Below are 24479 nucleotides of genomic sequence, written 5' to 3'. Positions count from 1 at the left end.
TATATTTAGAATTCCACAAGACAAAGCATTCTAGACCTCAATAAGTCATATTAGGTGGTGACTATATGAACCTTTGGCTTTATTGTTGTTATCTGACCAGTATGGTAGGAATGTGTCTATTATCACATCACAATTCTCTATTCAGCTTTTTATGTTGTTACAAATTCTGATTAAATCGGATTTAATCCAACCTTGACCTTGAAGAATGTCGCAGTCTGATAACAAAGTGCTGTCCCCCTTCACATGACTATAAATGTAATTGTACAAATCAACATCGTGCCAAAGTAGAGGGATAGTATCATGATGGGCATTTACCAAGTGACACTAGGTTTGATTTTTCTCAGTATAGCTCATGCCTTGCCGATCGAGAGGAATGGACTACCGGATCAGAGGATCATTGCAAGTAAAGATGCGAAGGTTCGTATTCTTTTCAGCAGAAAATTACTATTACCCATATGATAAGAGACTGTGTTGGAGTGTCCTCTTTTGGCAATGGGCCTGATTCATTGTTTTCTTTGAAAAAAAAAAAAAGGTTTGTCGGCTACTTTTACATTGATGGTCTACCCATAGGATAGGTCATCAAGGTCTGATCGGTGGGAGGTGTGACACCTGGCATCCCCACTGATCAACTGTTCCCAGTGTCATCGGCGTCCATCAAGTCTATAATGGCTGCGGCCGAGTACTGCACATCCTCCCCGTACTCCAATACGCAGAATACGGCCGCCGCAGACACCGGGAACAGCTGATCAATGGGAGCACCGGTTTTCGCTCCCCCACCGATTAGACACTGATGACCACTTCTAAGGACAGGTCATCAATGTTAAAGTAGTGGACAACCTCTTTAAGTCACTTTTCTTTTTTGACATGTGGTTTTGGCTGTTTTTTTTTTAGCCAAATTCATCAAAATGGCGAACGTGATTCATGAATTGTGCACAAAGCCCAAAATTGTCGTTAACTGGCTTTGAGACTTTTTAGCAGGAATAGTCACACTGTTCGCAAAATGTTGCAAAAAAAAAAAAAGTTGAATTAGAGTTGCGACAAATCTACTGTTTCTCTAATATGATCTTAGAAAATGGGTTTTCAAAACAGGATTTTCTCATGTAAACAATAATTAAGAATATATGTGTGTTAACATAAAACGGTGACAAAACGTAAAAAAAATGTATTTAGCAGAAAACCTGATATAAAAATAGGTAATTTTCTGATTATGCATTCCCTTCTATAGAGAGGGAACTCGAGCTTCCACTTCTCTGCCTCCCAGTATCCTGATTGCCAGTTCAGAGCAGAGGTAGCAGAGAAAACTGGGAGAAAATCAGTAGACAAACCATGGTTGTGTCTGATCATTCAGCAACTTCAGAGCAGCGCTCGTTCCATGCCTAGGTACTTGGTCACTCTGAGGCTGCAGTGGTGGCCGGTAAACTAGGCAGAGAGATGTACACTATAAAGATTCCTCTGTTTTTACAATTTTATGCATTTAGCAACTTGAAACAACCCCTTTAAAAGCTTTCAGTATGTTAAACAGAACCTGATAAAACCTAAATGACCCTTTACGTCCAAACATATTTTGTTTCACAAAATGACCAAATTCTCTCTGTAGAGACAAGAGAACATAGAGACCATAGTCACACACAAGAGTCTTCTACAACCTGACTACAAACAACTCATCATGGATCTGCTCTTCAACTGGGGTCAAGACAGTACGATGGATGAAGCTAGATGTGGGGTTCCTGATGTCGCAGAGTATGTCGTCATTAGACAGGATTTAAAATGGAAATCCACTATCATAACATACAGGTAAGGTAATATAATTACTTCCATATTGTCAGGATCTATGGGTCAGGACACAGAGAAGGCAATGTAGGCAGTTGTCTAAGGCACCATTGATGCGATACCGCCGTGGAAAAATCCGCAGCATTAGCACAGCATTGCGGAATCCCATAGGATTGCATGGGATGTTTTTTTTTTGCGTTTTCAAACGCCGCGAAAAAAACCGCTACGTGTGAACGCAGCCTAACAATCGCTGTCCTGTTGCTGTTGATAGGCCTTACTTGGGGAAGCATTGGACAATACTTACTCCCCTAAGGCTAACTAGCCAGTGAAACTGATCACTACCATTATGACAAGGGGAGGGATTGAATAATACCTGCCCCCATGTGAGATAGCTTATCAAAAGAAAATCTATCAAAAGGGGAAGAATTGAATAATACTTGCCCCAATAATAGCCATTAGGTAGTGGAAATTGGAACAGCAATTTTCACTGTGAGAGGATGATTCATGTTTACCCCAAATGGCTAATACAGTAAGTTAGGACATTACTAACCAATGTGAACCCTGTATTTTTAAATGAGCACTTATTATTATTATTATCGTTACTAGAGGTGTGCACGATGCTATCGCATCGGGAGGGAAGTGTGTGAGTACATGTATGTGTGAGTACGTGTGAGTGTGTGAATACGTGTGTGTGTATGTGAGTACGTGTGTATGTGAGTACGTGTGTGTGTATGTGAGTACGTGTGTGTATGTGAGTACAGGTGACCGTGGGGGGGTTCAGCGGCGGCAGGTCCAGCGGTGGGGGGGTCCTGGCAGCGGCCAGCCGGCAGGAAAGACCAGGCACAGGCCGCAAGCCGCGGTCTTTCCTGTCGACTGTGACTGAGGTGGGTGGGAGGGCAGCGGTGGGTCCGCCCGGGGGGGGTCCTGGCGGCAGCCAGCTGGCAGGAAAGACTGCAGCTTGTGGCCTATGCACAGGCTGCAAGCCGCGGTCTTTCCTGGTGGCTGTGATGGAGGTGGGTGGGCAGACAGCGGTGGGGGGGTCCATTGGCGGTGGGTCCGGCAGTGGCGGGGGGGGTCCAGCGGCGGTGGGGGGGTCCGGCGGCAGGGGGGGTCCCGTCGGTGTCCCGCTGGTGGTTCTGGTACCACCAGCGGGCGCCATATTGGAACACCCATCACTGGGGTATTACATTGTGGCACTCGGCATACTTCCGGTCAGCACGGTGGATTGTGGGATTCGGGGACATCCAGACGGAAGTGGATGAAAGACAATTTAAGGTAATTATATATATATATACACTCACTGGCCACTTTATTAGGTACACCTGTCCAACTGTGTGTTAAGACTTAATTTCTAATCAGCCAATCACATGGCGGCAACTCAGTGCATTTAGGCATGTAGACATGGTCAAGACAATCTCCTGCAGTTCAAACCGAGCATCAGTATGGGGAAGAAAGGTGATTTGAGTGCCTTTGAACGTGGCATGATTGTTGGTGCCAGAAGGGCTGGTCTGAGTATTTCAGAAACTGCTGATCTACTGGGATTTTCACGCACAACCATCTCTAGGGTTTACAGAGAATGGTCCGAAAAAGAAAAAAAATCCAGTGAGCGGCAGTTCTGTGGCCGGAAATGCCTTGTTGATGCCAGAGGTCAGAGGAGAATGGGCAGACTGGTTCGAGCTGATAGAAAGGCAACAGTGACTCAAATTGCCACCCGTTACAACCAAGGTAGGCAGAAGAGCATCTCTGAACGCACAGTGCGTCGAACTTTGAGGCAGATGGGCTACAGCAGCAGAAGACCACACTGGGTACCACTCCTCTCAGCTAAGAACAGGAAACTGAGGCTACAATTTGCACAAGCTCATCGAAATTGGACAGTAGAAGATTGGAAAAACGTTGCCTGGTCTGATGAGTCTCGATTTCTGCTGCGACATTCGGATGGTAGGGTCAGAATTTGGCGTAAACAACATGAAAGCATGGATCCATCCTGCCTTGTATCAACGGTTCAGGCTGGTGGTGGTGGTGTCATGGTGTGGGGAATTTTTTCTTGGCACTCTTTGGGCCCCTTGGTACCAATTGAGCATCGTTGCAACGCCACAGCCTACCTGAGTATTGTTGCTGACCATGTCCATCCCTTTATGACCACAATGTACCCAACATCTGATGGCTACTTTCAGCAGGATAATGCGCCATGTCATAAAGCTCGAATCATCTCAGATTGGTTTCTTGAACATGACAATGAGTTCACTGTACTCAAATGGCCTCCTCAGTCACCAGATCTCAATCCAATAGAGCATCTTTGGGATGTGGTGGAACGGGAGATTCGCATCAGGGATGTGCAGCCGACAAATCTGCGCCAACTGTGTGATGCCATCATGTCAATATGGTCCAAAATCTCTGAGGAATGCTTCCAGCACCTTGTTGAATCTCTGCCACGAAGAATTGAGGCAGTTCTGAAGGCAAAAGGGGGTCCAACCCGTTACTAGCATGGTGTACCTAATAAAGTGGCCAGTGAGTGTATATAGATAATTTAATCAGTAAAATTTATTTTTTAAATCTCAGAATCGTTAGTTAGGGTCCATTTGCCATTCAGCAATTTGAAAATTATATTGTTAAACCTTATGCTGATTCTGTCTGAACATATTTTGGATACATGCTGTACATGAGAGGCAATGCAGGGCTCATACTGCATACATGGAGGCTATGTGGGGTACATGCTGTATACATGGAGGCTATGTGGGGCTCATGCTGTATATGGGAGGCTATGTAGGGCTTATGCTGTATATAGGGAAGCAATGTGAAGCTCAAGCTGTATATGGGAGGCTATATGGAGGATCATACTGTATATATGGAGGCTATGTTGGGCTCATGCTGTACATAGCGAGGCTATGTGGGGCTCATGCTATATATAGGGAGTAAATGAGGGGTTCAAGTTGCTTTTGGGCAGCTATGTAGGGCTCATGCTGTACTTAGCGCGAAATGTAGGGCTCATGCTGTATATGTGAGGCTATGTAGGGCTTATGCTGTATTTAGGGAGGAAATATGGGGCTCATGCTGTATATGTGAGGCTATGTAGGGCTTATGCTGTATTTAGGGAGGAAATATGGGGCTCATGCTGTATATTTGAGGCTATGTAGGGCTTTTGCTGTATATATGTATATATGTGGCGCTAATGCTGTCTATGAAGGCTATGTGTGGCTAATGCTGTATATAGGGAGGCTATGTGGAGCTCAAGCTGTATATTTGGAGGCTACATGGGTCTCATGCTGTAGGAAAGCAGTGTGTGGCTCATTCTGTATATAGGGAGCCAATGTGTTGCTCACACTGTATATAGGGTGGTTATGTGAGGCTAAGCTCGTGCTGTATATAAGAAGGCTATGTGGGGCTCAAGTTATATATAGGCAGCTATGTGGGGTTCATGCTGTATTTAGGAAGGAAATGTGGGGATCAAGCTGTGTATGGGAGGCTATGTGGGCTCATGCTGTATATGTGAGGCTATGTGGGGCTCATGCTATAAATGGGAGGTTATGTAGGTCTCATGCTGTATATGGAAAACTATGTGGGGCTCATGTTGCATATAAGGGGCTGTGGGTGTTCATAAGGTATATGGGGGGCTGTATGCGGGCTCATACGGTATATAGGAAAGCTATGTTGGGCTCATGCTGTATATGGGAGGCTATTTAGGGCTAATGCTGTATAAGGAGGCTATGTGGTGCTAATGCTGTCTATGAAGGTTATGTGTGTCTCATACTGTATATAGGGAGGCTATGTGTGGCTCGTGCTGTATATGGGAGGGTATGTAGGGCTCATGATTGGGGTTGCTTAATCACCATCTGGACTGTCCTGCAACCTTTCATCAATTATTCTCTGCAATTCATGTCCAGTGAGATTAGCTACAGTTCCATGGGTTGTAAACTTCTTGATTATGTTGCGCACTCTGGACAAAGGAATATCAAGATCTGTGGCAATGGACTTTTCAACAATTTGTGTTCTCAAGTCCTCAGACAGTTCTCTTTTCCTCTTTCTGTTCTCCTTACTTAGTGCAGCACTCACAGACACATAATGCACAGACTGAGTCAACTTCTACCCTTTTTATTCGATTATTTACCACAGGTGAGTTTGTACAAGCATCACATGCTTGAAACACAGTTGTTTACCCACAATATTGAAAAGGTGCCAACAATTTTGCCCATTTTGGGGGTTTTAGGCAAAATGATGTCCAATTTGCCCTTTTTCCTCTATTTTTTGTGTTGCTCCAATACACACAAAGGAAATAAACATGTGTATAACAAAACATGTGTAATAGCAATAATTTTTTAGAAGAAATACTTCATTTAATGGAACAGTTTCAAGGGTGTGAGTAATTTTGGCTATGACTGTACATCACTGAGATTACATAGTAACATAGTAACATAGTTATTAAGGTTGAAGGGAGACTTTAAGTCCATCTAGTTCAACCCATATCCTATCCTAACTTGCCCTAACATGTTGATCCAGAGGAAGGCAAAAAAAACCCCATGTGGCAAACAGTAAGCTTCACATTGGGGAAAAAAATTCCTTCCCGACTCCACATACGGCAATCAGACTAGCTCCCTGGATCAACGCAATATTAAGGAAACTAGTGTATATACCCTGTAATATTATACTTTTCAAGAAAGGCATCCAGTCCCTTCTTAAATTTTAGTAGGGAATCACTCATTACAACATCATATGGCAGAGAGTTCCATAGTCTCACTGCTCTTACAGTAAAGAATCCGATCTGTTAGGCTCTCTAGGTAAGGTGGATCCTCAAAGTCCAACCCAAGGACTGGGTAGACACACGGACCATGGGCATTGGTGCAGCAGACAGATAAGCCATAAGTCCTGAAAAAGTTAGTAGAGGTCCTGGGAGCCACCTGCAGACACATAGAAGAGGTCCTGGAAGACTGGGCACAGGTAGCAGAGGTCCTGGAAGACCAGAAACAGGTAACAGAGCAACAAAAAGGTCTTGTGTCTTGGAAGGCTTTACATATATAGGCACATGCAGATGATCCTATAGGATTACATCAGGTCATCTTCAAAGCCTGACGTGGATGGCAACAGAGTTCTGTGGACCAAGATGAGGGGAGCAAAGCCCGGATCCAAAGGAGGTGCGTAACAAGGTCTTAAGTACCACAATTGTGGAGAATGACTTTGGGATAGCCAAGCACTATATAAAGACTCAGTCTTCATTTTTTTTCACATTTAGCTTGATGAAACATTTCTGTTGTATAATCAAATGAGGGATTTTACAAAGACAGATTTTTTTGTGACATTGTGTTATGTGATCTTGATGTCTGGCTTAGTATGGTGTCTTTTTTTGAAATAATCACAGTTATCTCACTTTGAATCATGTAGGATAGTTAATTATACCCCAGATCTGCAGCCAGCTGATGTGGATTGGAGCATACGTGAAGCCTTAAGAGTGTGGAGCGAGGTGACCTCCCTGCAGTTTATACAGCTCCATGGTGGGATTGCTGACCTGATGATCTCTTTTGTTACCCGAGGTGATGCTGTTTACATAGTTGTATGGGAATATTCATATGAATGTATGTTAATCGTATAAGGATGTGATTTCATCATCTCTAGAACATGGAGATTTCTTCCCGTTTGATGGCCCTGGAAAGGTGTTGGCTCATGCCTTTCGTCCTGGTGAGCGCTTGGGTGGAGATGTTCATTTTGATGATGACGAAACTTGGACTGTGGATTCAGAAGGTGAATATTTAATCTGTGCCATCCCTGAGGCATAGCTTAAAGGGATTGTCCATTTAACATAATAGAAAAAGAAAAATCCAGCTAACAAACCAACAGTTGCAAGAATCACACGTTCTGTGTGCAGCAATAAAAGAAAACAGAAAAATCCAGCTCTGTGGAGAAGACATTATTAAGTATTAGACAGAAATAGGACAAGACACAAGTGCAGAAGTACAACGCGTTTCGGATCATTTATGGTCCTTCATGACATCATTCTTTACAAGTGGTCCGAAATGCGTTGCATTTCTGTACTTGTGTCTTTTCCTATTTCGTTGGAAAACTTAACAAAATCTTCTCCACGTTTTACTGGGCCATGAGAGCTAGATTTTTCTGTTTTCTTCCATTGACGATAAGTTATAAATCGGTGAAAGTTTCTCCGGTGGAACCTTCACCAATCGGAAGAATGGTGCACATCTCACCCTCATTTGAATGGAGCACCATTGCGCTGCCCAATCTCCATCCCCAATAATCCCACTCCCTTATATATCAGGGAAACAACTATTTTTAAAAGATAATTTCCAAATTAAACTTTACCCTTGATGAAAAAAAAAGGAAAATCACCCAATTTTTTTTAAACTGTTTTTTATTAATTTAACAAGGAAAAGGGGTACAAACAATTACAGTATGTTCATGACATTAAACCATAATCCCACTTTTTCCCTTATCCCACCCCCTTCCTGCAAATGTCATCATTTATAAAGATTCCTTAAATTGGTGCGTGTCCTCCAATGCTTTGTAGCAAGTACCATCTGGTGCTCTCGAATTGTTTCCTAAGTCTGTTCCTAGACTCTGTATCCAAGGAGGAAATAAGAAATGACCATCTGGTGAAAAACTTCTCTGTTAACCTTTCTTTGTTAGTCAAGGTTTCCAACCAGTCCATTTTAAACAGAAAATGAATTTTTGTCAATATTAATGATTTTGACGGAACATTTGAGTTTAACCATTGATGTAATATACTTTTTCTTACTGCTGAGGCCCAAATCACTAACATGGCCTTGGTGTGCTTTGGTAATACTCTTGGGGTCTCCTCTAGAATATTAAAAATAGCCCATTGCGGGGTAAGAGGGAACTCAAAACTTGCAGGGTAAGAGGGAACTCAAAACAATCACCCAATTTTTAATCCCTTTGCCAATTTCCTACATTAATTTATTTTTGGTATTTCCAGTGACTTAGATAACTTTATGGGTTAATATTTAATATCTATAGGAAGCAGGGGTAACTTCATGTATCAATTACATTTTGTATGATGTACTTGAATTGGCTCTTTCTCCATTGAGAATAATTCTGGTGGCTTTGTTCCCCTGTTCAATGACAATTCTGGATATCATGTACACTCCCCCGAGGAGTTTACATTTTGTATGTCATAAATTCCTTTATTTTCACCTCACAGACTTCAATTTATTCTCAGTGGCTTTACATGAATTTGGGCACTCATTGGGGATGGCACACTCCAGTAATCATTATGCCCTAATGTACCCCATGTACAATTGCTTCATTTCTGAGAACTTCACCCTTCCGGCCGATGATGTCCTGGGGATACAGGAACTATATGGTAAATGTAACATTTATTTTATGTACTCTCCGTTCCTTTGTGGTTTTTGGGTGCACATTGGAATATATTTATGCTGTATGGATGGGTGTGCATCATGACTCTCCTTAACAGCTGATCTAAGAACAAAAAAGTATTGGGCATGTTGGATTCTGGCATGCCCAATCCTCTAGGAAGATAAGCTGCATACTGGCAGTGACAGACTCCCCTCTCCCCAGTAAGAAGACATGAATGCTCTGCTCTGTCAAGAAAACAAATATATGGGTGAGATCAGGAGGAATAGCTCCTACTTTCCCCATTCTCTAATCTTTAGACTTTGGAACATAAATTCAGCTAAGTCAAGCATCCCATTCTGGATGGTTAATTTCTTTATATGGTAAATTTAGTAATAATCCTAGTCCCACATCTGCCCACTTTCATAGAATCGTGGAATGTTAGAGTTGGAATGGACCTCCTGGGTCATCGTGTCCAACCCCCTGCTCAGTGCAGGATTCACTAAACTATCTCAGACAGATATCTGTCCAGCCTCTGAAGACTTTGTACAATAACTTTTTTGAACCTGATGATAAGCTGATCAAATGGTGTTTTAATGCTAGAACGTTCAGTGATAAACTGTGAATTGTGTGAGAGTAAGTGTTCTATTTCCCTGCAGCTCCTCCACTGGGTAAATGGAGTATTACATGGTTGTCACTGAAAACAATGGGCTGCCCAAGTATTTGTGGGGGGGTCAGGCCCTGCCAAGAACTGAATTACACTGTTACTTTAAGAGACAATGTTCTCCTATGATTTGTGTGTACTTGGACTAGTCCTTTCCCCTCTGCAGCTTGTTGTTTTGGTTTGAGCAAGAAGCAGGAAGTGTCTCATCTGAAAGTGGAGACCATGAGACTCTGTCTGTGTCAGGTAGATTGAACAATAAGAGTGTCTGAACATTGAGAGATTGTTAAAGAAATTAGCGGCTTCAAGGGAGAAAATAGTGAGCTGTTACAGCAGGATCGGCTAGCAGGACCGTGTTAGAAGGAAAGGGTCGCATAGCACAGCCAAGTCAGTTTTTCCTAAGCGCCTGTAACCTGGAGAGAGAAAGCAATGCTGGGTACCAATGACCCTATAGCATTGAAAGTGGGACGAGACTTGCCTAGACCTCCTCCTCAGCGCTGCAGAACTATGAATGTGACACCAGTGTTCAACTGAGTTAGGGTATAGGGCAGGTTTCTATAGATAGGGTGCGGTAGCAGCACGTCCCGATTATAGGAAGCCAGGTAGGAATTTAGTAGAGAGTAGTCTGTAGAAATTATTTATACTGTTTGTATTGAACTTTACATTGCCATTGCTGCAGCACACTATAATTGAGGAATTTACTAATACAGACCGATTCATTAATTCAGACAACCCCTTTAAATAACAGTGTATCCCTGTGATAGAACAATAACAACTGCTGGTCCTTATTATACTTTGTTCTCAGGTTTCAGACCCTCAAGTGTTATAATTCCCACAATCTGCACCCTGGAGGTACCTATCGATGCCATGGCACATTTGGAGGGAGGCATCATTATCTTTAAGAATAGGTAAATACTCTTGTATTTTGTAACCTTTCTTTAATTATTTTCTTCAAAAGAGTCAAAACCAGACCGAGGCTCAAAAGGTAGTTGTCCTTCATTCGTAGAAAAACTGACTGACCCATGCACATTAGATTCTTTTGGGAAAAGAAAAAAAGGATTGGGCCCGTTGGACTTTTACATGCCCAATCCTTTGTCTTCTAGCACATAAGCTAGTGTGAGAGGTATCTAGAAATAGTGCATTTCTCTCCCCCAATTGAGATCGCATGGAGGCAGGGGCGGACTCCTAAGAGGTAAGGGGGGGCCATTTCTATCTCCAAAACAGGTGGAATTGTGCATTATGTTGAGCTATTGGACTGTAAAGGGCCCAGGTATTGTTCTTGCACAAGGACCCTCATCTGTCTGTGTCCACTCCTGCATGGAGGTATTCTGAATGGGGTCTAATGCTCTGTGTGAAGTCTAGCTGTCTATTAAAATCCATAGCTACACATCTATTTGCAATGTGTAATGCTTCTTTCTTCCTGAAGGGGCACTGCAGAGAAGCATAGAGGCTGTACGCCAAGAGAGACGGATGCGATCCATGTGATCGGCTCTTTGTAGGTTTCCATTCCAGGATGACTTCATTTTTCTTGATATTTTTCTTAGGCATGTTTGGTATCACCATCCAAACTTATCTGCACATAAAGCAATCCTATCCACTTCATTGTGGGAAGAAGTCCCTGATTTCATAGATGCCGCCTATAATTACCCAGTCAAGGGCTTCATATTGATATTTAAAGGTGAATTTTCAGCCAATATAATTAATGGGCTTGTTGGGGACGAGAAAAAGTGCTTTTTTTTCCATAAATAGCGCCACACCTGTCTTTAGGTTGTGTCTGGTATTACAGGTCAAACATATTCAAGTAAATGTGGATGAGTTGCAATTCCAGACAAAGCCCTTGACAAGAGAGGCACTGTTTTTGAAAAAAATAAAGCATGCACATTTTCTAAACCTGTACAGTACCACAGATGGGTTGTTACTGATGTCTTATATCTCTTGTAAATCCATGATCTGCCATCAGGGCGACAGTTCTGGACTGTCAGTGGATGGAATCGGAAAGTTGAAGAACCTAGAGATATCGGTGACCTTGGCTTCCCCAAGTCTGTGATGAGAATAGATGCTGCTGTCTATGATGGGGAGAAACGAAGAACCTACTTTATTACTGGAGACCTGTGCTGGAGGTAGGTTGGGATAATAGCGGGCACAAATTTTAGGAAGTCAATATACTTTTCGCAAAATATATTGGGAAGAATTTGCCTCTTACTGAATTTGCCTATCGGCTGCCAGGGTGCCGGAGTCAGAAATGTTATCCAGTAACAGGCATGAGAACATTTCAGCTATAATTTGTACCTCTTTTGAGGAGTAATTATACCTCTAAGCCCTGTCCTCTATGTCTAATCTCTACTCACGTCTCGAAAAGTTGATGGCAAAAATGGCGTAAAAATACCAAAAGTCACCATATTTTTGAGCCACTACAGTACGTGTTTTACAAAAATGTACAACTTTTTTAAACCAGTTTTATGGCATAACATGTATGATGAATCTGTAGGACAGAGGCATGGCCAGACCATTGTCCTTCATAACCCTGGTCAGGAGATACATCTCAAATTTGGAGCATCTATCCTTATAATGGATCCTGTTAGTTTGAGGCATCTAGACTTATTCAGCACAGATCCTATCCAGCAAGAACTTCTTGCCTCAGAAAAAAAATCTCTTACCCTTGATAGCAAACATCTAAACACCAGCCAAAATTCAGGATTTACCATAATACTTTCAAGGGGGAATGAAAGGTGTTTTGAGACTGGGTGCAAAACATCAGCTTGGGCTGAATTCATGTTCTGCAGCCTGTCTGTGTATATGTGCCCTCAGTCCACGTCTCTAAAACCATAATATATCCCCATTATGCTGCACCTGTTCTGCTTTGGTTATAGGTGAGCTGGTCAGAACACAGTCTGTGTAGGAGATAATTTTCAAAAAACTGACCGTCACAGCCAAGCATAAACATAGTGTGAACAGGTGCTTAACCTAGAGTCACCAACTCATATACAGTCAAACAAAAAAGGAAGCACACTGTAGCGCCATAACATGCAAACATGAAATATGAAAAATTAATTGCATTACTGCATTAGAAGTATGAAAAATTGAGAAAGTTTAGTGCATAAAATGGCCAATTTATGTGTACCTGGAAGCCACGGTAAGGCATTTCTCGTTTTCCAGGACCCTAACCTAATGCCAATCCTCACTTAGACTAAAGTCTTCATCTGAATGGGAACCTATGTAAATCCTCTCCTTAGACTGAAGTCTATATCTCTGTGGAGGGGTGGTGGCCCTGCTGTGATTAAAAACGCCTGCGGCTAACAGGTGGAGTAGGAAAAGGGTCCCTTTTTTTCCAGAAGCAGTGCCACATCTTCCGTTGGGTTGTGTCTGGCATTACAGGTGGGCTACCATAAAGATAATACCAAACAATGCCCAGTGACAGAATGACGCTGTTTTTGGTTAAAAAAGAGAAAGCTGAGACTTTTTTCATCCTGCACAGCACCAGATATGGACTGTTGTGATGTCTTATGTCCATTATATATCCATGAACTACCTTTTGGGAGACTGCCTGTCTATGGATTGGACTTGAAAATTAAGGAAACTGAAGATATTGGTGACTTTGGCTTCCCCAACATTGTGATGAGGATAGATGCTACTATCCATGATGGAATACTATCCCATCATTTAGTTGCTGAACTAAAATCATGATGTCACCACGATTCACCCAGGACTTCAAAATTTCAATTTAAGAAAGTTGTAAAATGTTCCAAAATTCAATATGGACAATTTTTTTTTTTCACTAAGGTCACAAGGCTTCTTTTTTTCATCCTGCCAACCTCTCTTCTCCTTAGCCTATAGTTATACAGTCATATGTAAAAGTTTGGGCACCCCTATTAATGTTAACCTTTTTTCTTTATAACAATTTTGGTTTTTGCAACAGGTATTTCAGTTTCATATATCTAATAACTGATGGACTCAGTTATATTTCTGGATTCAAATGAGGTTTATTGTACTAACAGAAAATGTGCAATCTGCATTTAAACAAAATTTGACCGGTGCAAAAGTATGGGCACCCTTATCATTTTCTTGATTTGAACACTCCTAACTACTTTTTACTGACTTCCTGAAGCACTAAATTGGTTTTGTAACCTCATTGAGCTTTGAACTTCATAGCCAGGTGTATCAAATCATGAGAAAAGGTATTTAAGGTGGCCACTTGCAAGTAGTTCTCCTATTTGATTCTCCTATGAAGAGTGGCATCATGGGCTCCTCAAAACAACTCTCAAATGATCTGAAAACAAAGATTATTCAACATAGCTTTTCAGGGGAAGGATACAAAAAGTTGTCTCAGAGATTTAACCTGTCAGTTTCCACTGTGAGGAACATAGTAAGAAAATGGAAGAACACAGGTACAGTTCATGTTAAGCCCAGAAGTGGCAGGCCAAGAAAAATATCAGAAAGGCAGAGAAGAAGAATGGTGAGAACAGTCAAGGACAATCCACAGACCATCTCCAAAGACCTGCAGCATCATCTTTCTGCAGATGGTGTCACTGTGCATCGGTCAACAATACAGCGCATGCATAACGCCTTTTTGTATGACCAAACAACTCAATCTTTGTTTCATCAGTCCACAGGACCTTCTTCCAAAATGTAACTGGCTTGTCCAAATGTGCTTTTGCATACCTCAGGCGACTCTGTTTGTGGCGTGCTTGCAGAAACGGCTTCTTTCGCATCACTCTCCCATACAGCTTCTCCTTGTGCAAAGTGCGCTGTATTGTTGACCGATGCACAGTGACACCATCTGCAGCAAGATGATGCTGCCGGTCTTTGGAGGTGGTCTGTGGATTGTCCTTGACTGTTCTCACCATTCTTCTTCTCTGCCTTTCTGATATTTTTCTTGGCCTGCCACTTCTGGGCTTAACAAGAACTGTACCTGTGTTCTTCCATTTCCTTACTATGTTCCTCACAGTGGAAACTGACAGGTTAAATCTCTGAGACAACTTTTTGTATCCTTCCCCTGAAAAGCTATGTTGAATAATCTTTGTTTTCAGATCATTTGAGAGTTGTTTTGAGGAGCCCATGATGCCACTCTTCATAGGAGAATCAAATAGGAGACCTACATGCAAGTGGCCACTTTAAATACCTTTTCTCATGATTTGATACACCTGGCTATGAAGTTCAAAGCTCAATGAGGTTACAAAACCAATTTAGTGCTTCAGGAAGTCAGTAAAAAGTAGTTAGGAGTGTTCAAATCAAGAAAATGATAAGGGTGCCCATACTTTTGCACCGGTCAAATTTTGTTTAAATGCAGATTGCACATTTTCTGTTAGTACAATAAACCTCATTTGAATCCAGAAATATAACTGAGTCCATCAGTTATTAGATATATGAAACTGAAATACCTGTTGCAAAAACCAAAATTGTTATAAAGAAAAAAGGTTAACATTAATAGGGGTGCCCAAACTTTTACATATGACTGTATATATGGCCACATTCCAATACTTATTCATCATGCTGTCATCCATGTTCTGATAAAATTTTCCTACAGTTTCATCCATGTTCCGATAATGTTTTCCTACGGTTTTTCTTTAGGTACAATGAAGAACGAGGACAGATGGATGGTGGATTTCCTTTGTCGCTTGAGTCGCAGTTCCCAGGTGTAGGAAATAAAGTGGATGCAGCCTACATGCATGAAAACGGTAATTTACTCCCCATTGCCATCCAGGTGAACGAGGCATAATAGGACATACGGTTGTGGCCAAAAGTATTGACACCCCTGCAATTTTGACAGATAATACTCAGTTTCTTCCTGAAAATTATTGCAATCACAAATTCTTTGGTATTATTATCTTCATTTAATTTGTCTTAAATGAAAAAACACAAAAGAGAATGAAGCAAAAAGCAAAACATTGATCATTTCACACAAAACTCCAAAAATGGGCCAGACAAAAGTATTGGCACCCTCAGCCTAATACTTGATTGCACAACCTTTAGCCAAAATAACTGCGACCAACCGCTTCCGGTAACCATCAATGAGTTTCTTACAATGCTCTGCTGGAATTTTAGACCATTCTTCTTTGGCAAACTGCTCCAGGTCCCTGATATTAGAAGGGTGTCTTCTCCAAACTGCCATTTTTAGATCTCTCCACAGGTGTTCTATGGGATTCAGGTCTGGACTCATTGCTGGCCACCTTAGAAGTCTCCAGTGCTTTCTCTCAAACCATTTTCTAGTGCTTTTTGAAGTGTGTTTTGGGTCATTGTCCTGCTGGAAGACCCATGACCTCTGAGGGAGACCCAGCTCTCACACTGAGCCCTACATTATGCTGCCAAATTTGTTGGTAGTCTTCAGACTACATAATGCCATGCACACGGTCAAGCAGTCCAGTGCCAGAGGCAGCAAAGCAACCCCAAAACATCAGGGAACCTCCACCATGTTTGACTGTAGGACCATGTTTTTTTCTTTGAATGCCTCTTTTTTTTCCTGTAAACTCTATGTTGATGCCTTTGCCCAAAAAGCTCTACTTTTATCTCTTCTGACCAGAGAACATTCTTCCAAAACGTTTTAGGCTTTTTCAGGTAAGTTTTGGCAAACTCCAGCCTGGCTTTTTTGTGTCTCGGGGTAAGAAGTGAGGTCTTCCTGGGTCTCCTACCATACAGTCCCTTTTCATTCAGACGCCGACGGATAGTCCGGGTTGACACTGTTGTACCCTCGGATTGCAGGGCAGCTTGAACTTGTTTGGATGTTAGTCGAGGTTCTTATCCAACATCCGCACAATCTTTGGTTGAAATCTCTTGTCAATTTTTCTTTTCTGTCCACATCTAGGGAGGTTAGCCACAGTGCCATGGGCTTTAAACTTCTTGATGACACTGCGCACGGTAGACACAGGAACATTCAGGTCTTTGGAGATGGACTTGTAGCCTTGAGATTGCTCATGCTTCCTCACAATTTGGTTTCTCAAGTCCTCAGACAGTTCTTTGGTCTTCTTTCTTTTCTCCATGCTCAATGTGGTACACACAAGGACACAGGACAGAGGTTGAGTCAACTTTAATCCATGTCAACTGGCTGCAAGTGTGATTTAGTTATTGCCAACTCCTGTTAGGTGCCACAGGTAAGTTACAGGTGCTGTTAATTACACAAATTAGAGAAGCATCACATGATTTTTCGAACAGTGCCAATACTTTTGTCCACCCTCTTTTTTATGTTTGGTGTGGAATTATATCCAATTTGGCTTTAGGACAATTCTTTTTGTTTTTTCATTTAAGACAAATTAAATGAAGATAATAATGCCAAAGAATTTGTGTTTGCAATCATTTTCAGGAAGAAACTGAGTATCTGACAAAATTGCAGGGGTGTCAATACTTTTGGCCACAACTGTAGATGTAAAACTAGCTACAAATTATTAAAGAAGTTATCCAGTGATCAGACAGGTGCTGATCATCTTGCATTATCAGGTTTTCCCCAATCAGATGGCTAACACAGTTGCCGAAGTGCAATAATTCTGCAATGTCTGAACTAGGCCTAAGTGACATCATTGCATTTCCATCACCTTCCCTGAGTTCTGATTGTATTAGAGGACTGGATATAATATATCTCTCTAAATTTTGCCATTTCTCTAATATTGTAGCTCATATACCCCATAACTATAAACTACAGAAATTTTCAAAGGTTTTTTTAAAGGAATTAAATAACACAAATAGAGCATGGATAAAGTTATTAATCATGATCTTCTCTCACATAGGAAACATCTATTTTTATCGTGGAGAAACACAGATTGAGTATGACCCAAGAATTCGCCATGTTACAAATATAAAAGAAAATTTCTCTGTCTTGTGTTAAGAATCACAACTTTATTAAATAAGACTTATCACGTTGTAAAAAAAATAAGTAAAATACCTTGTAACATTTCCTGAGCCCTCTTGATTCTGCAGTTTTTTTCCGTTTTGCGATGCGTCGCTCCAGTGCAGAGATATTCATATTTATTTCTTCTGGAGTGCAATATGTGAAATTTCTGCTTGCAGACCAACTGGATGCTTCTTCTGTCTTCTCTGGGGGCGTGTGCTTTCTCCACTCCCTCCCAGATGCTGCGATTCATAGCTCAGTAGCCTCTGAGACTGGCAGACTGCTACATTAGCTGCTGAACAAAAATGCACGGCCCTAGAAAAAAACTCTACAGAGATTTCACATACTGCTCTCCAAATATCAATATCTCTGCAATGGAGACAAATATCAACATCTCTGCAATGTAGCGATGCAGTGCAAAACGGAAAAGAGAGGAAGAATTAGGGGAGCTCAGAGATTTTTACAAAGTATTAACAGAAATTTTTTTGAGCAAGTGGAAGGTACTCTTTAATGCTGCATAGTGATTGTTAGTGATACTGAAATCACACAGATGTAAATGGCAGCTTTATTTATATTTAGATATGGTTACTCTCTACTTTATTTTATGCATAATTGTTGCATAAACCCAAAAATTTGGAGGCCAGGGTCTTAGATAGATAACAAAAGGGTTACCTAATCAACATTCAAGATGGGACAATCATATTGGTTCAGGACAATGGAATCAATATTTTTGGACAAGAGTATGTGACACTGGACCCCTTGCCATCTGTTGCCGGAGGTAGTGTTTAATTGGGATTTTGGGACCCTAAGGGCACATCCTCAAATTTCTCTAGAGGACCTGTGCCATTATTGTGCCACTATTATTGGTTAATTAACCTCTCATTCATAAATATCTTTGTAAATCAATTAGTGACAAATAATTTGCTCCAAATCCGGTTTCAATAAAGTTGTGTTGTTTTCTGATGGAGCAGTGGGGTTCATAATTATTATTGAGCCCATCAAAGAATTCAGGGATATTAAGGAGGACTTGGGTGGTACGATGAAAAACTTTCTTGATTGGTACTTGAGGGGTTCCACTTCCAATTACTTTTTTTTTCATAAGATAAACTTTTGCAGACGAAAAACCTTATTCCGAGGCAATTTAATTTTTTTTTTGTAATGTAGTTTATATTTTATTGGTAACTTTAAATTGGGCCGCTGTCATGGTCACGTGTGTCTGGACGCAGATGATACCGCAAGGCAGACCCATAACACACGTGACCCTGGATACAGCGCCTCCAGTGGCGAATTTAAATAATAAGGGGAACCTGGGAAACATTAACAATGGTGGGCCCTGCGATAGGGAATGGGGACGTGGAGACCTCCTAAGCTCCCCTGAGCCAGTGTCCCTGCACTCCTTACGTTCCCTATACAGGCTCCGCACTTGTCGCCGCACGCGAACCTTAAACCCTTTCTCGCCCTGACCCTAAACCCTCACTAGGGAATTGGTCGGTGCGGAGACTAATCCCACCACTGCACTAACAACACACATGAGGAAAGAAGACAATACAGGGGAAACACCACTTAGCTTTAGGCTCTGTGCTTATGCTCCTGCAACAGAGCCCCACCACCTGCGTGCGTCTTCTCCTCCACCCGGATCCATCACCATCCTGGATCCTACACCATAGTGCAGCCTTGGAGCAGAGTCCATCTCCAGTTGCAGCAGTCCAATAACAAAGTCCCAAGGATGAGTCAGCCTCTGCCAAAATTCTAAGCATGCTTGAGTCCAGCTCTCGGCCACCAAGTCGAGCATGCCGAGTGCAACTCTCTCCATAGTCGCCACTCCACAAAGCCATGCACGCACTTCCCGCCGACACCATAAACTGCGACTCCTCCACGCCATGCCAGCAATTCCTGCAGACACCATTAGCTGCCACTCGTCTCCTCTGGCTGACTGCGCAGGACTCCTCTTCAGCTCCATGTTCACCCAGGCTTCACAAACTCAGAATGAATCAATCAATCAATATCACCAGCCGTGATTGCACACCCTGAGACTCACTTATAGAGCCCCACACCTGATTCATAATTACGTGCACATTAAACCTAAATTGCGATACCAATAACCACCACCGGGGACAGTCAAGTCACTTGCCAAAGTAAAAAAAGTTCACCCTGTGCAATTTAAAACTGTCAGATCAAATTCAGATCATGACAGCCGCCACACAAATAGTCACCTGAGAACCAGATCCATCCATGGTTACCATCCTTGTAGAAGTTCCTGGACTGTCTGTAACAATAGGGTCCTTTTCACTTCTTTGCTTAATAAAAAATCGATGCATGTTTTGTTTGTATTTTTTAAGATGAAGTTGTACAAATTATTATGACTGTTATTAAAAGAAAAATTACAATTCAAAGTGAATGTTGCTAAGATATTCACATAATTATGGGCTTTATATATAGGTCTTTGAAAATCGCAATAATTTATAATGATTTTCCAACGTAAAATGTTGTGAATTTTTGATAATCTGCCATTACAAAAATTAAAAAAAAGCAAGCTGGCAAATCTGGATTCAGCTACTTTGATGAAATCAGACATATGAAACCCTGAACAGTTTGTCTTTGAGGTATCAGAAGTGAGGTAATTAAAGTCAATGTACAGCAAGCATTATCACAATTGAATCCTCAAAAGCCTTTTAAAGCTAAAACCTTTAAACCTGACATACGCTAGTGCCAAGCTGACATGAGTAAGCACATATCAATGGTAGATCTGCTACCACATCACTCAAACCATGTCTCTATCCTTACAGACCACACTCTTTTTCAGTAAAACCACAGCCTGCCTGTCACCTGTTCTGGCTCCAGCACTGGTTTTTTTGTGTCCTCTTATGGCCGGTTCCCTCTACGTTATTCTGCACTAGATAACTGTGGTACGCAATCACCACTGATGTATTCATCCTAGGCCTTTTAAGGAGTCTCAGGTGGTCATCCACCTCCTGAGTATTCAGGAAGTATAGTACCCTGCTATCACATGCTTTTCCTGGAATTAACCTCATCTTCATCTTGATTCTGTTTCAGCAAGGTATTATCTTTCTAGCTAATCCTCTCTGCATTTTAGCAAACAGCTACAACTTCAAAGCTCAATACAGTGATTCCTGGTGCTCTTGCATACTCAGTTCTGTGTCAAATTATGTTAACAAGCTCATTTCTGCTATGCAGTGTTGTATACCTTTGTTACTTTGTTATTGCTGAGAGTAACTGCATCTCTGCAAGCAAGTTACCAGTTTTCCTACACATCTCTGCTATTTCTGTGTGTAACTGCACTTTTGCAATTAATATATCTGTTTACCTTTACATCTCTACTATTCCTGTGTGTCACTGCATTCCTGCAGTAAGATACCGGCTGCCTAAACATTTGCTGCTCCTCAAAAGTCTGTACATCTATCGCAGCTGCATCTAGTGATTCCAGCTCTGCTTACCTATCTTATGTTCTGCATACCCTGCTGTACTGGTCTTTGCTGATCCACTTGCTGTCTGACAAGTCCCACTGCATTATCGCCTCTTTTCCGTGCTTCTCATCATGATCTTAGAGAATCCGCCTAACCAGGTAAATCCTTCGCACAGCCAAGTACACCACACCTAAATTTAAATTAATAAATTTAATTGAATCCATTCTTCCCTTTACCCGTAAAATGTTCCCTGTGCCATTGGCTACAACACAACCTCATAACATGATTGATCCACCCCCATGCTTATTGGTTGGCGTGATGTTCTTTTCCTGACATTCTGTGCCCTTTTTTCTCCACATATACCTTTGATAGCTGTTACCAAAGAGTTCTATTTTAACCTCATCAGTCCACAGGACTTGTTTGCAAAATGCATCAGGATTGTTTAGATGTTCCTTTGCATACTTCTGAAGGTTAATTTCTATGGTAATGATACAGGAGAGGTTTTTGTTTTGATGACTCTTTCATAAAGGTCATATTTTTGCAGTTGTCTCTGAACAGTAGAGCAATGTACCACAACTACAGAGTCTGCTAAATCTTTCTGACGGTCTTTTATAGTCAAGTGGGGGTTCTGATTTGCCTCTCTAGCAATCCTACCATCAGCTCTCACTGAAATGTTCCTTGGTCTTCCAAAATCCAGACCTTATCTTGATCTCCAGTGTTCCTGTTAACTGCCATTTCTTAATTACATTTCGAACTGAGGAAAGCACAACTTGATAACACTTTGCTATATTCTTATAGCCTTATCCTGCTTTGTGGGACTCCACCATTTTATTTTCAGAGTGCTAGGCAGCTGCTTAGAAGAACCCTGGTTGCTGTTTTTTGGTACAAGGTTAGAGGCGTCTAGGTTTCTATAAAGCCGGGAAATTTGCATCACCTTGCCTTTGCTAATGATGATGGTGAACAAGCCATAACCCTAACAGGATAATTAAGGTCTGAAATCTTGGTCAAAGTTATCTAAGCACATGTGCCCGCATGTTTGCATTGGTCCATTTTGCTTTTTATAATTTTTAAAATGTAAAAAAATGGAAACATATATTTTTTTGCCTAAAATACAAAGGAAATGTGTCATCTTTATCTTTAGGCCTTTTAGAGATCATTTCATCTTAAATTTGATTAACTGCTCACAATAACAGTATTTATTTTGGGTGGGGGACTTGTTCTTTTCTTCTATCATTATCATTTTTCTATACTGGATATACCTAGAAAACAGATTTATCTTTACCATTGCAAGTTCAGACCATTTATTATTGCTCAACCATTGACGATGTGTTCTCCTTTCCAAAACAGATAAAACTCCTTGTCCTGGGGCTGTTTGGTGGTTTTGGAGGAATGTGTTTGTTACGGGTTAAGCGACACATTCACATTCCTCCTGAAACCTGCGCCCTTACGTTGACACATTTCTGAGGCCTTACAGAGAGATCATGTTGTTGTTATCCCACCTAGAAGTATGTGCAATTGAAATGGAGGCATTTATCATAAAAGTCACAAACTAAAAATGCGGCTGCATCAACCTGAAAAGCACCACAATTTCAGGGAGGCAGTGGCAGTGGAGTCGAGGACCTGTCAACTGATAGCTGCGCTCCAAAGATATTATGCTCGGAGTCAGATCAGGTCAATCTACAGAGTCTAGAGCACAGTGTATTAATTACAGTCATATACTGTAAATTACTATTATTATTTATTACTATAACTGACATTGGGAGCAGCAGCGGAGGCTCAGCGCTGGACCCGAGGAGCAGGTACGGACCGGGACTAAAATTCAGCCCTGGCATTTGATATCACACGGGCCCATGCTGTCCCCATCCCCAAGCACCAGATGGGATATATTACTAATATTACCTTGGATGGAAGATAGCAAGATTTACTACAAGACCAATATTTGTAATGCTACCCATGGCTTGGGGTAAGTGACCGAGTCAGCTACGACTATGTGCTCAGTCACAACTCTTAACAGTATGGGTGTCTGGAGAACATCAATTCTGTTAACAACCCAGCAGATAAGACAGCCCACAACCAGTCCGGCCCTGCCGAGGAGGTTGAGAAAACAGAATTTTTTTTTTGTTTTTTTTTTACATCAAACTACAACCAGGGACCAGCGATTTCTGAAATCGGTAAACCCCTTTAACAAACTTCATAACGATTCTCTAAAAGTTGTTAATTTGCTTCAAATTGGGTTGCATGATTTGTCTGGTGCGTCAGTACAACCCTTTTGGCATTTATTAATAGCTTACCTTGAGACATATCGGCCAAATAATTAACCTAATATTGGTTTTTTTAACCCATTCTCGATATCTGAAAACACCTATACATACCAAATGATGACACCATGATACTACAAAAAGGCTTCTAAATTTCATAGATAACAATGTGCAGATAAAATAAGGGAACAGACTCATCTATGTTCCAGGAAAGAGTAAATTCATGTTTATATAAACCTGATGAGAGCTATAAAATATCCACTATTGAACTATTACACAAATAGCAAGTAAAAATACAAGGTAGGAAACGGTTCAGCGAATAATTAATAGGGAGCCCCTCAACACAGATAGCCGGCTTATCCATACACACAATTCGCCTAGTCCTTCATCTGGGGTCGGCTACTTTGTGCGCAGTAAGGATCCTTAAACTGAGTCACACCAATCATGTCACTTATATGTAACTATATAGAAAATACCTTCACAACAGCATGACAGACATCAAGTAATACTACCATATTGCCCCAAAGTCATCACTGAGTGACTATGCCATGCACATGCGTCAGGAGAAAGACACGCTATTATGGACTTATAACATAGGTGTTTTTACTTCATGATATTTGGCAGTACTAGTAACTGCTCGATAACAGCCAGCATCATAAATGATAATATAGCAGTATCCAATCTATCACCTGTGAGAGGATGTGATTGACTTAAATCCCAGCAGTATAGCCCCTTAGAAACTGTGAGAGAACAGTGACCTCAGCATTGATGTGTAACGTGGGGTGTTCTGCTCTACACAGATCTCCACCATGTCTCCCAACTTATAATCCACCATATCCTCAGCTACAATCTTTCCGTCCCCCAGCTCACCATTTGGAAACAACTTTCTCCTCCAGATAGCCAAGGTCCTGGCCTAACTGCTACTAAAACTCAGTGCACTTAGGTCAAGCCAGTCCTGTAGTAATTCTGCACACTCTCAGAATTTTGCCAGCCAATATGGTCTCCTCTCTTCCACCAACCTAGTTGGTCTTCTCTCTTTCTCCATCAGACACCATTTCAGTGTTCCCCAGCCGGCACCAGACTCAACCCAATGTTCCATATTTTCCTGGTACACATCATCCAGAAGACTTTCATTACTTTATGCATTCGCGGCAATCCAACAACCATGTTTCAAGGCACACCGGCCTTTCCTCCATACTATAAATTAAAGTCTCACGGTTTACCCACTTTACTTATGT

General features: G+C 41.5%; 1 protein-coding gene across 1 annotated transcript; it reads left to right on the top strand.

The window, feature by feature from the left end:
* The first annotated feature begins 259 nt into the window (after positions 1-259).
* On the top strand, positions 260-19877 carry LOC141069063 (collagenase 3-like). Its single transcript, XM_073558363.1, has 10 exons — positions 260-417; positions 1598-1794; positions 7144-7292; positions 7375-7500; positions 8930-9091; positions 10548-10650; positions 11287-11420; positions 11703-11862; positions 15311-15417; positions 17458-19877. The coding sequence occupies exons 1-10, from the start codon at positions 301-303 to the stop codon at positions 17553-17555; spliced, it is 1353 nt and encodes a 450-aa protein (XP_073414464.1). The 5' UTR covers positions 260-300; the 3' UTR covers positions 17556-19877.
* Positions 19878-24479: the final 4602 nt, after the last annotated feature.

This window comes from Dendrobates tinctorius, unplaced genomic scaffold (genome assembly GCF_039654945.1).
Source record: "Dendrobates tinctorius isolate UK_male_01 unplaced genomic scaffold, ASM3965494v1 ptg000256l, whole genome shotgun sequence".
Taxonomy (NCBI): domain Eukaryota; kingdom Metazoa; phylum Chordata; class Amphibia; order Anura; family Dendrobatidae; genus Dendrobates; species Dendrobates tinctorius.
Note: the sequence above shows the minus strand (reverse complement) of the source record. Positions and strands in the feature narration are given on the sequence as shown.